Source organism: Cataglyphis hispanica, chromosome 6, assembly GCF_021464435.1.
Source record: "Cataglyphis hispanica isolate Lineage 1 chromosome 6, ULB_Chis1_1.0, whole genome shotgun sequence".
NCBI lineage: Eukaryota > Metazoa > Arthropoda > Insecta > Hymenoptera > Formicidae > Cataglyphis > Cataglyphis hispanica.
Genome location: NC_065959.1, coordinates 4,543,286 through 4,557,533, shown reverse-complemented (window position 1 = coordinate 4,557,533; position 14,248 = coordinate 4,543,286). Strand labels below are relative to the sequence as shown.

The window sequence follows — 14,248 nt, the reverse complement described above, 5'->3', positions numbered from 1 at the left end:
ACTTCCGCAGACTCTCGGGAGTAAAACTTTTCGAACCGTCGCACGCTAATCAGGATCCTTGCCCCTATCGCGAGCCATCTCAGACTTTATACCCTTATTCCAAAAGTTTGAGTGACTTCTCGACAGTTTCATCGTTAAAGTAATGTGAATCGCTATTTCGATTCGTCATCTCGTTGGTTACGCGTTGGTTATATTACTTATCTTTATTTTGGTATGACAGATACATAATATAAATGTCAAATTCTCTTCCTCTTTCTCTCTCTCTCTCTCTCTCTTTGTAATCCTTTAGCTTCAACACATAGCCGTTGGTACATTTAGCGTAAGCCAATATCGAGCATTAACCGCAATCGCCATTGCTTGAGCAACGATAAAACTATGTTTGTCACGTCGATCGTATTGATCGCTATTTTTATATAGTTGATATGTCTAAATAAATTGCATATAAAATATATATTGTAAAATAAAAAAAAAAAAAAAATCTACAAGTCTTATCTCGGAAATACACATTTACCTTCGAATGCTCTTTTGATAATCGATAGCACATCATGGTGCGTTCGCGTATAACAGCAGTCTGTAAAGTTTTCTCAACTTTCCTGAGTTCTACTCCCCGTGCATTCATTTATTTATACATATCCATGTTTGCGGCTAGTACGAAGGAGTCGATTCGAACATTTCTATTCATCTGATATATTCGGTGAAATTATGTGGAAACCACGACTCAATCGTTATATACGAAGGTAAGCGCTTCTCCTCCGCTTTACCGCATTTCGACATTTTGATATATGTATGTACGAATGAAGTAATGGGGGGGAGGGGAAGAGGTAACTGTGCGAAACCCGCTGTACATTCTAATATTAACGGCAAGCTCTCTCCATTAATATCGCGCGTGCGTGGCACCACAACCATACATTTCGGTCATAATAAAATTTCAACCACGTTTTGACTTTTTGACGTACGATGAAAAAAATAGGTAAGGGGAGGACGGGGAAAGGCGGAAAAGAATCAGCCATATTTCACCGTCATCCGCTTTTCTCTCATAAAACTCGTAACCGTCCAACGTGGCCAAAGGGTCCGACAGATTCATCAGCGGTTCGATTTATTTTTTCCGCCGAGTTCTCTCCGATCGACCATCACGATCGTTCATGATGATTTCCCGTTTTCGCGTCTCTCCTCCCCCTTCCTCTCTCCGCACCTTAGAAAATATTGCTGGACCATTGCGCGGAAAGTGAGAAACTCGTTTCCCGAACCACCGTAATAAATTGCGGCAGCCGGCAGTCGGTGCAACCAACCGCGGAGTGAAGGGGACGAGGGAAAAGTCACGCCACGAGAACCGACAGCAAAACGGTGTAAAGCAACGCGAACATTGAAGTGGCAGCAGTCTTGGATCACACGGATCTCTCCTCTTTACGTATGGCTTCAGTCTTTCTTGGTGTACCGTTTGACGAGCGAGTTTTTCGGAACTGTGTGAAACAACCGTTGATATTTCTACCTCCCTCAAGAACGCGATGTAGCATATTATGATATACTCGCACGTATACATATATATATATATATATATATATATATATATATATATATACATGTATATATACGAATCTCATGGAAAGGTTCGCGTAAATCTTGATTCATCGAACTTTATAGACATCTCGGTTTCCGACCCACGCGGATGTCACCCCTCGATCTGAATCTATCCGATCTGTCCCGACTCTCCTGAATCTTGCTCTCTTTCCTTCTTTCCTGCCCCTCTTGTTAAATCGCTCCTGTCATTGTTCCGTATTCTATCATGATTTATAGCGCCACTTATATTTTACAAATCTCCGAGCCATGTAAAGTTAATATTAGAAGGTTAAAACTTCCTTCTTTCGTTGATACCAAATATTGAACTTGATATAAAAATATTGCTTATACAGATATTTTTTTCGGTTTGCCAATCAAATAAGATCGATAGGTACAAGTCAATATAACGTACACATACATATATCATTTTTTTTTCAGTAGTTTTTCAGCCATATTATTATACAAAAAGTTTTAGAAAAGTATTGTTTTAATTCAATCAGATTTGTATATAGATATTTTTAATACATATTTTATAGAAGAAATTACAAAAAAGAAATAACATATGTAAATTTCCGAATTTATAATTAATTATAAGCGTATACAATTATTTTATACAATTATTATATAATTTTATTTGCATTTTATGCTTTTTATATTTCTTTATAATATATATTTTTTAATCTTTTTGTTTAATATTTGATTTTAAAATAGCATCATTACTATTAATATTACACATATATTATAAAAGAAACATCGGTATTAACCTCCGTTCTAATACTGAAATTCAAAAATATAATAGCAACAATACTCTGATATTATACACCAGTACATCAATATTATGAAAATTTATTTGACGTCCGATACCCCATATAATTAAACAAGCATCACAGTTTTAAAGGTGGAAATGTCACGATACCGACATACAATAGCTAGAGAAATCACTTTAGTATTCAGTCTCTGACTAAAACAATATTGCACGAGAATATGTTAAGTGCAACGTTGATTCGCGTCTCAACGTTAATGCACCGTTCTCTTAGACATCGCGCATCCATCACTCAAGCACAAACACTCTTTAGAAGGGTGTGTAATTTCACTCCCTGTATTCACCCCCTATCTTCGTTGGACCAACGGGAGCTTCCGCGAATTTAGCCATCAGGGACCGTCGAAGGACCAAGCGAGGATCACCATTGCGCATCCATCTATCTCATTACGTGACGTAGTAGAGGCGCGATACTGAGGACACCGCTTTTCCCCCCCTCGGCCCTTCTCTCGCTCTGGTTAACGACGTCAAACGTTAACCGCCGCAGACATGCTCGTATCTTACGCGGCCATGCGGGAATCGTAAGATCCGAGGCGTCGACGGAAATACGTTTGGGAAATTAAGGTGCGAAATTAATATACCAGGCCAGGATGGTGGCGGACCTCTCGCGGTCGATACGCGCGGTCACCCGCGGGTTTCGTATTCGCCCGCAGCCCCGTTATTCCCCAGGGCTGTCCCTGGGACATCTTTTCCCGACGATGGCCCGTCGACTAACGATGACAAATTGCGTGTGTGTACCGATAAATTATCCGTTGGCGAAAAATTTTTTTGTGTCCTCCGGGAAGAAATCCGTACGCATGAAATTAATTCCTTTCATCGTGAGCTTTAGGCGGAAAATATCGCGACAGATGGAGTATCGCGCCGATTAATTAGGGCCTGTCCCGACGACTGTGATAAATAGGTTGAGTAACGGGATCATTAAGATATCTCGGTGAATTTCTAACCGAACTTGTAGCGCGATGTAATTAACGCACTCTCGTCGCCCCTGTTGCTTGTAAATAATTTCGATTTAATGGCTTTGTGCGCGCCTTGTCGAGTAAAACAGGCTTGATCTCGCCGCGAAAATACACGGCAAAACTTTAAGGGAGTAATTTCGACATTAATCATGTCGAGGCATCGATAAGCCAATAACGGGTGAAAACAGTTTCGTCCGAGAGAGAGAGAGAGAGAGAGAGAGAAAGAGAGAGAGAATTGCTACGAATTCTCGAATTAATTTGCGAGCGGCCAATTGTTTTTGCGAGCCGGCGCAAACCGCCGGGCATGAACTTCTCGGCTTTGCCATAAGCCGCGCTAATTTCGGCATTGTATTCGCTTTAAGTCACAGAATCGCAGACGTTCCCGAAGCACGGTGAACTGTAAGCGGTAATCTGTGTACAGTGGGACTTGCGAACACCTGTTCCATTTCAACATACCGAGTATAATTAGTCAATTAGTTTACTCCGCGCGTATTATGCGAACTACGTAGGATCTTGAACATATTAGCGCGCAAATTTAGCGGGGATATGTCGTTAAACTCTGTATCGAATTTGATCGCGCACTTGTTCGCACGACGTGACAAATTCAATTTGTGTCGATTAGTCAAAACCACCTGCTCGATTAATTATTTTATTTATCGTCATACATTGTTCAAAATAATATTATACATTTAAGATTTAAAAACTTTCACATTTTTTAGTTGTTCCAGAGGTGATTACTTGAAGCTATTTTTACACCTGGAAGGCAAGGGCGTTTCTGAGTACACTCCTTGGTCTGGCGTGCTTTGCGGAGAGCTGCGTGACATCCCGCAGGTCCTTTACAGCTCAAGATCGAGGCTTATTCTGGAGTTTCACACTGAGAGTCCATCATCTAATGCCACCGGTTTCTCCGGCGTATTTCGTTTCATCGATAGACGTAAGTTAAAGTCCTTATAGTTAATCTTTCAAATCATTAATAAATTTCCAAATCTAAAAAAATATGATAATAGCTACTTATAAGGATATATCACTAAAAAATTGCGAGGAATTGAATGTATTCGTGTATGAAAAAGTCGATGAAAACTTTTTATTATTCGAAATAAGATATGTTTAACCATTCGTATTCAATTGTCAAAAATCGACATTTCCAGTGAATCAACAGCGTTACACGCTCTAAGTTTAGGATGAGAAATAAACTGAATTAAGACTCACGGCATTTTAAACGAAAACCTTTCCGTTTCTTCGCCTGAAGTGGAAAACTCGTTTGATTCGAAAAAGAGAGAGAGAAAGAGAGAGCTCATTCAACCTTCACTTATTGAGCTGCTGCATCTCTATCGAGAAATTTTAGATCTCGTCTTATGAAACTTTTTCGAGTTCGCTTCGAACTCAAAGTCGCTTGATCAGAAAATTATTTCCAAGTTATCAGAAGATCGCTACGAGTAGCCTGATAACGTGCCCTTGTTCGAATGACGCTAATTAACGTATAACATACAAACATACACACACGCACAAATGCGTACAAATACATGTTTAAGGAACGAGATCATCAAAATGGCTAAACAGTTTTCCATAATTCGTGATGATAAATAGTTCATAAAACTTATCCTCGCAATAATCTGCGATTTCGCGAGATTAAAGTCGCTAAAATTTTTTTTAGACCGGTAAGAATGATCTCAAATTTTGCGGATTTTAAGCCGACGGTTCGTTAGCAAGCGTTTCACGCAACATAACTGTCCGACACATGCTTTAAACACATGTTGTCCCGCGAACTTTTTATTTTACTCACGTGTACATAGTCGGCTTACGTATGCCAGGAATAACACTGACATAATTCTGCCATAGCGCGCGGGTGAGTTCCCTCTACAATTCGGAATTGTACTATTTTTTGTTCTGCACACACCAGCTGCGAAATCCCCTTTATGTTCCTGCCTCCCTTTTTTCCGCGTGTGAAAATTTCTGTACTCCCCATAATAAAAAAAAAAAATACCAAATCTCTATTCGCGATATACCTGCGCCAGAATCTGCGCGTGTCTGTTTTTCGTCAATCTTTCGACTGTAGATCATTATCTCGCAATTTATCTTTATGCGACATTTTAACTCGACATAAGATAATAGCGGACGAGATTCGTAAATATTAAGCGAAGAGTAATAAACTAGGTGACTGATCGCTAACTTACTATGGTCGACATTATTTAGACAGTTTATATATCTCGTGTTCAGAACCTCCAATCAAATATTATATAGACATATACAAGTTTTCAATGTAATATTGTCAAAGGCAACCGTTTAATCGTTGTAAATTTAATTAAATTTTCAATTCTGTAATAGTTATTACATATAGTTTGTTGATGTTCTATCAAAGTTTGCGACTAAATAAATGGAATATAAAGCTCTTGACATATCACACACATAAGAAAAATATACTTGCGTCATCCCTACTACCTGGGAAACGCCACGAATCCATTTTGTTCGATCCATCATCCGGCGAACACGTCGTTGGCGTATAAGCGGGAAAAATGATGCTATCGGCAAAAGGCATGCCTCTTTTTCCCCGGCACGTTTCACGTTCAAACTGTTTTTAGTCTCTTCTTTGCAATTGTTGGTTACACATTTTTATTTTCTTGTCATCATTCTTCACCGAGTAATGAGACAGTTTTTCCACAAATTAACAAATCTTATAAATTTTTATCTTGAATACAAAGATATTATATTTGATGTAATAAAAAATATATATCACGTAGATTAAATATATAAATTTCAAATGCGTAATTGTTTTAATACACCGCGCAGTTTTGATCATGCGAAAAAGTATGAATAAAAAAAAAAAGATCACGGGAACGTTACTCGTGTTGCAGTTTTTATACTCGTACTGTTACAGTGCGTAAAACTTTCATATTTTCAAATGTTGATTTTCGCAATGTAACACCCATTGGATCAGACCGAAGACAAAATATAACAAAACTGAAAAAAGATCTGTTTGTTTTCAACGTTACGCTGCAGTATTGACAAAGAACATCGTATGTCAATAGTTATTCGCAACGTCATGATTGACGCGGAATTATTTGTATTAAAAAAATATCAAACAGGGTGCAATAGTTTTAAAAGAAATTTATTAAATTAATGTCTAATTATAAAATTTCTCATTCACAAAAATCTGTCCTGTAAGAAATTTTAAAAATATAAACATTCGATTCTTCCACATTCGTAGTCACATCGCATGCTATCATTTTTTTCATATTACTTTAATATTTTTTTTTTTCATCTATAATAGTAATTCTTTCATGTTAAAAATATCGCAGCATATAGTGAAATTGATAAGACGATGGTTACTTCATCGTCGCGAGCTAAATCATTTATTACGCTTCTTCGCCGACGGCTTCAATCTCGTCCCCAAATCCGCCAATTAATGAGAAAATTGCGAAAGCGTCTCGCATCTCCCGTCGCGATTGTTAAAAATATTCCGCTCCCACGCTTCTCAGAAATTAATAAGGATATTCCTGTTTTCCCTAGATAATTATCGGAAGTTTAACACGAGACGAGTTTGATAAGCGAGTTTTTGCACGCCGGGTTACTTTATAAAAACTATATTATTTTTTTTTTTTTACATTGTTTGATTCGAAAAAATATGTATTTCAAAGTTTAACAACAAAATATAGAGATAATTAAGAATGTCAATAATTGCTCGAACAATGCACAAACTTATGATAAGAGCATGATATCAAGACATGTTACCGGATCTAATAAAATTACAAACAAAATTCTAATGAGTCTGAACGTGCTTATCATCGTTGATAAAACGTGCCATAATTGAGGGACGAAAAAAGAGAGAGAGAGAGAGAGAAAGAGAAAAAGAGAAGAAATATAGAATAGTCCTTCGAAAAGTCCTTCGGCTATTTGCGCGGTATTGATTATAAAGTAGGAGATTTAGTCTAGACTATTTTCAAGTTCTCCTACCGGTGACGCCAAGCTAATTACTCGAAAAGCACCGGGTCTGCGCCGAGATATAGACTTTAGTCGATATTCCGTTATCAGGATCCATTTTATATCTTCCGGCAATTAGAGCGCATCGCGCTAATGCATATTTCGCTGGGCGTGAACATCTTTATTAAGAAAGACACTACGCAATCAATAAATTTGATAATACAAAATTGCCGATTGTTTCATTAAATTTTTTCTACGCGATAAAATATTTTTTGCTTGGAAAAAATAAAAATTAATTTAAAAATAAAATTAAGGATACTCTTGTATATCATGTTAATTATTAATTTATTTTGATAGAGCGATTAAATATTCACTCACGTCACTCGAATCATTAAAGTTTCATGAAAATTCATCTCCCTGTATTTGTAAGTTCGTTGATAATTTGATAAAATTCCTTTCGCGATTCCATCGAGCTAGGTTAGTAATTGATAAATTTCATACAAAATTCCCGATTACTTTATTAACATTTTTTTGTTGAGATTCTACTTGATTATCACGCGCAAAATCTCTTAGATAAAAATAAAACTTGATTTTAAAAAATGAAAAATATTTGTATTACATTTGTATATCTCTCGGCATTTACAAGTTCATAAATAAGAATTTAATAAGAATCCTGATAATATTTTTTTCAATTTCATTGATCCAAAAACTACTCGCTCCGTCGCGATCTCTCTCTATGCAGTCTTCTACTGAGCCGTAGGTATTTTCCAGTTGCTCGTACCTTCGAGACATCTGATACGCGCGAAAAGTACTTAAAACTCGTAAAGTTTTTCAGAGAGTGGAGAGTTAACGTAAATATTACCTTACGGAAAGCAGACTGAGTGGAGAGAGAAAGAAGAAGGTACAAAACTTTGATTCAGGATGTCTATCCATTTCACGGCCCCAGTAAACAATTTCGAGTGTCATTACGAGTTTTATCGTAATGAATATACCCGATGATGAAGAAACTTAATGAAAGCGCTAGGAGAAGGAGAAAGATGCTTATATTCAAAATGTGCATGATGTTTCGGCCAAAGATTAAAGTGAGGCTTACGTGAGATACACGGTATAAATATCTTAAAATAATTTATTTAAAAAATATAAAATATCGCGCTTTCTTATCTCGACAAAATTGTCAGTCGTATACTTTTTAGCAAGGGAGTACTTTGGATATAAATCGGACATTAAACTCGACTCACTTCTTTTTCCTCGCGGGGAGATGCGATACATACATTGTTCACTGCACGTATATATGTTTTAAATTTCTTTCTACTGTATCACGAAATATTAAATTGCGCGGCTACTATTTCAGAAACGTAACGTACAAATATAGAGAATCCTGGAAAATGCCTTCTCTCAATAGGTGTCGATCAGTATTTCTTGCGAATATTAATTATTTTCTACAACGCTTTAAGTTTTCTTCCTCACGCGTATTACTTGTTTATTTGTTTATTAAAGTTGGACGACCTCTCTAAAGTTTGAGCACATCACACAATTCAAACTGCTTATAGTTCATTCATAACCGGCAATCTCGCAAGAGATTTTAATATTAAGAAATATCACAAATTTTAATTTGACAAATTATGAAAAGTATATGAAGATTTCGATGAAAAAGAGAAAGAGAGAATTTGTGTAATTCTAAACTAAAGTATTGCCCGTGTTTTCCCGTTAAATGTAGCATAGCGATTCGACTGGGCGTAATTTTAAAACAAACTTTAGTAATGCATTATCCGCGTAATACGTTCGCGCGAACATTAGCGCTGCAAAGTTATAGTTATAGGCCCCGCGGAATGCACGAGAGAGAGAGAGCTCAAACACGAAGGGAAGAGTGCGTGAGGCGAAATGCGGTGTATCTCGTTTCGATCGCTACCATTGTCCGAAACCATATTGCAGTAACGCAAACAAACAAACGTATCGCATACCGGAGCTCAATCGCTCCAATTGCCTTAATTTGTACCGAGGCGGATAGATTGATAATGAATCGCAAGCGTCATTATGCAATTAATTTTCGAAATTCAATTGCGCGCGCGTGGGAATAATGGGCGTCGAATCGCATGGCTTGGATTTTCGTCGCATCCCGATGAAAATTACGGGACAGTAGCGTTGCGCAAGTTTGATCAGCCGTAACGACGTAAACAAATATTGACACGCTCGCGCAAGCGGCTACAGTTTTGAAAAACGCAAAAATCTCAGTCGCGTGCAGGTTTATTCGGATGTTGTTTGCCCGCGATACTAGGTCGACTCTGAATGAATGATTGAACGACGAACAAAATTAATTTCAGATGAAAACATTCGAAAATTGTGTAATTATAACGACGTGAACTTCGAATAAACGTGTCGATGAGAAATGCTAAATAATTAACTTTAGAAATGTTTACTTTATATAATTAACACACATACATTTTTTCCGCTACAATTAACTTGGAAATATTTCGGTAACAAATTTATCAAATAGAACTAATATAACATTAATATGAGAGAGATCTATAGATTTCTCAACAAAAAATAGAAAAAATAATAATAAATAAGTATATGACGTATATAGCATAATAATATTATATAATAATATTACATAATAATAATATTATATAATGTATAATTTAATAATATAAATAAATCAGAAATAAATGTGTTTGGATTCTTTTAAGATAGCAATTAGAATGCAAAGATATCACAAATCATCTTCGTCGTTGATGCTTTAAATGAATTCTTTCATTCATCAAAATTTTGTATTTTTAATATTAAACCGGATAATAAAGTTGAAGATTTTCGCCTACGTCATCTTTGCGGAAAATAACTTACGTAATAAGATTAACTTAAGAAGAGAGAAAAAGAGATAGAGAAGAGTAAGTGACAAGATGAGAAAAGATTAAACTGCGAGGATTAATCGAACAAAGAAGTAGCTAACGCAGAAAAATTTGCCGCGCTGCTTCCATAAGAGAACCCGAACATTGTAAAATGATCTCGATACACACACACACGATACATTCCCCAGCACATTTGCGTAATTGGTGCTATTCGAGAATAATCGATACTGCTTTATTCTTATTTCACGCGCGCTTGTCATTCGCTGCGCAATTCTCATGGTTGACGTAAAAAAAAGAATTGTGTTTCGCGTACGTAATAATTTTCCCAAATAGTTTCCCCTCCCCCCTGTTTCTCTCTAAATATTTCACGACTTTTGGTACCCTTTAGTACCCCATGGATTGATCGCGGGTCGCGTCGGTCAGCGCACCAGCGGCGTGTTCCAGTCAAGTGACGGCTAAGTGTTTGTATACGTGCACCTCTGTACATCACACACATGCAGGTACACTCACGGGACATGCACGAGGGGATACGTATTACACGCGCGCGGCTTGCTGGCGCAAAGTGACTACGTGTCCGGCGTACCAAGCCCATTAAAATCTATCTGCGGACCCGGGCCTCGGCAAACGTTGTAAGCACGAAATTCGAGAAGAATCCCAAGGAGAGCTTACGCCACTTCCTCCCCTTACCCCTGTGTTGTTCGTGCCGTTTAGGAGTCAGGAAGATTTCTGCGAGGAACGACCGGGCCCCGTTCCGTTTGGTTTCCCATCCGCGCGCAAAGCAAAGATTGGCTCGGAGAAATGCTCGTCTCTCGCGCAAGAGAGAAAAGAGCGCCGCTTATTCCTATCACAACCCCCCGAGCGCTCTCGTTTATCGCGTCGACGTGCGATTCTTCCAATTTTGCATAAACAAGCGCGAAATAAAGCGATTAGATCCGCGAAGCGCATAAAGTACACGGAATATCGAATGAAACTTACTATCTTCGTTGGAGGTACATAAATATTACAATTTATATAATAAAAAGAATAAATAAACGCTGCTGAATAAAAAACGGCCTTTAATAAAACGGCGTTACAAATTGTCGTTATTTATCGCACTTATAAGTCGCACTTAAGAAAATCATGAATTTTCCTTAGCGTTTACATTAGTCGTGAATGTGTGCGCGTGCGATTAATTGGTAACATCGAACAACGCGGAAAGCGTAGCTTCGAAGAGAGAGAGAATTATTTTTCCCTTCTGAAGAAAAATAGAGACCAGTTTGTTTATTGATTCGAGGATATATTAGGTAATCCGTCGCCGAATCGAAAATTCGTCGTTAGCGCGTATTCGTTCACACGCAGGTACAAAACGGATTTACGGGAATGATTTATTAACCATGGCCAATTCATAGCACGCTATATGTAAACAGTGCATGGCACATTTTGCGCGCATGCTTTCTCCTGGCCGTAGAAATATTTATCATTTTAAGATACATCAAAGTGATCATTAAAGATTTTGTCGTAACACGCAAAACGGCAATTTCAAAGGGTTTTGCTCGCGATAAAAACGAGCTTTAATTATAGAGAGGGGGGGGGGAAGGATCCGACTTGAGCGCAATTGGCTTTTTTATTACTTTATATAGGACTCGCTCGATGTCTCTGATATAACGAGCCCGAGCATCGGAAGACCCTTCTATTAGCGAGTCTTTGCGCAGATGCTATCGACTTTATGTAAGCAAATTAATGTTCGTCCTCTTATGCAGTACTATTGTGCGATGCTGATTAAATCGACATCGTACAAAGCTCTCATCGCTTAATTATCTGGTTAGCATGTTGCCCAATGATAACAATGGGCAGAAATGTAATTAACAATTACAGAGCATATACATAAACGTGTGTAGTTATAAAATTCGAAAATGCTTACGTATATGTATTATATAATTAATGTGTGTGTGTACAACGTTTAAACTACTTTAATGAATAATTCAACATCCATAATTAAGCAAATGCTATTGTTACTTATTAAATATTTTGACATTTTATTGATGGATTAACAAAAGCGCGTCGAGAATAATTTACTTTCTCTTTCTCTTTCTCTCTTTTTCATGCTTTGTTTATCAATCAATTTTTCAATATGCAAAATATGAGCGATTGATATCAAAGTAACATGCATAATATTTATGTCACTTTTTTCAAAACTCAATTATCATTTTTCAATCTACGACAATTTATTCGCTTCATAGATGAAATATCAGATAATCTTTTGTCATGCAAAATATATTAACTTACAGAGAATACTATTTAATATATTAACTCACAGAGAATACTATTTAATATTATTTATTTATTTTATTTAATTACACGCACATATATTTTCTTCTCGTTTATTTATTGCATTTAATTACACATATATTTTTCATATATTCGTAAATGTGTTTGTAAATGTATAATTGCAATGGTTGCGCGATTATAAAACTGATTATAAACTTTGTATAATTCATAATTCGCAGATTTTCATTTTGTAATTAATTCATATTTCCTATTAAGTTCTCCTTTCACGCAAAACAATCCGATCACAAGACATGGCAACGTTTTGCTCGTGAGAACAATCTGCCAGCATCAAAATGAAAACACACTCGTATAGAGCAAACGATGACACAATCGCTGCGAAGATTCCCATTTTTCAACGTGTATAAGCGAAAGAGCAGCAAGACATATCTTTCGCGTCGCGGGGAACTAGCACGTCGGCACTTTCTACATCGATCGCTCTAAATAACTCGCCCGGTAAATTTATTATCGGGCTCGGCACCCCCTTTCAAAAAGAACTCTCGCGCGAAACTTGTTCCACCGTGGAGTCTTTTTTTCAAGAAAAGCTGTCTCTCGTCGCGGGAAAAAAACAATTTCTTTTTGTACACGCGTATATCGCAAAAATGATATATGGGAAAGGGATTTAACACGCGTAAAATGCAATACGCGTTGCGTCCCGTGAAAATACGCACTATATAGCGACGGTAACATTTCGTTAATTCGCGTCTCGCGCGTGTCACATTTCGTTTGCGCTTTGGTTTAATGATTCGGTAACGCTCTCGAAAATGGACGGGACGATAAACGGGAGACAGCACAAACATCCCTAATACTCGTATTATGTTTGATGATTTTTAGGATTTAATTCGTGTTCTCTCTCTCTCTCTCTCTCTCTCTCTCTCTCTCTATCTGACCTCGCAAATTTAACGTGTAAATATCATGGACTAAAGTCGCATATTCGCTAAGTAAAATGTTCCGGTCTCTCTAAGCAAATTCCGTTTTACTCTTCAAATCTGAATAATTATATGTGCGCAAATACCGTTGCACAGTGCAGACTGAATCACAAACATATACCAATCCCACTAACGAACTCCACCTTTCTCCCAGACCTCAAGACAATAAAACATACACTACTCCGTATATGCGAGGGGATATGCTATTTGCATCTTTCCATAATGCTGAAAAAAAAATGTATTTTAATATAACTGCAGAAATGCCTTGAGAAATACAATCTTATTAGCAAAGATATGAAAATATTTGAGATAAAACAAATGCTGATTAATGAGAGAAAGAAGATTCCCTGATGTTTTTCAATTGCGAGGTACCATTAGTGCAGACAAATAAGTACACGGGGCGGAAGAAAATTAAATTTTAGTAAAGAAAAAAAGGAATTATGTAAAAGGAGACGGCGAACACAAAGGCGCTAAGAAAAGACGGAAAAAGATAAGAATCTTGAGAGGAAAAATAAAAAAAGAAAAACTCCACAAAAGCAGAATATTGTGGAGAAACACCTTAATAAAGACATCGTGGCAATTCTACCGAGGATTAAAACTGAAAGGACGTAATGTGCTTAACCAAGACGCGCTAATCACTTTGCGTTCGATAATCATTTTAAATTTTACGCTACGTATATAAGTTATAGGTACGATAATTACATAATTTATTAGAGACCTAATTAAAGAGATCTATCTTTTCGTTCTCTCCTTCTTCGTAATTTCCGTCGAGTTCCACATTTAAGATCGTTTTACCTAAAGTAGAATCTTTATACCCGCGGAAGTTTATCGCGCGTTATCGAGATCTCAAGAATATCTAGAGGCACTTTCTTCAGAGAGAACGCGCGTGATAATAGAGTTCTGCAGAAATAAGATCGT

General features: G+C 37.1%; 1 protein-coding gene across 3 annotated transcripts in view; it reads left to right on the top strand.

Moving 5' to 3' along the window:
* LOC126850257 (suppressor of lurcher protein 1) overlaps positions 1-14,248 on the top strand; it is a 256,983-nt gene that overhangs the window by 81,506 nt on the left and 161,229 nt on the right. For all 3 annotated transcript variants that reach the window (XM_050593072.1, XM_050593074.1, XM_050593071.1), the window contains one exon: positions 4,053-4,267. In XM_050593072.1, coding sequence (XP_050449029.1) covers positions 4,053-4,267 — 215 coding nt within the window. The remainder of the gene's footprint in view (positions 1-4,052; positions 4,268-14,248) is intronic.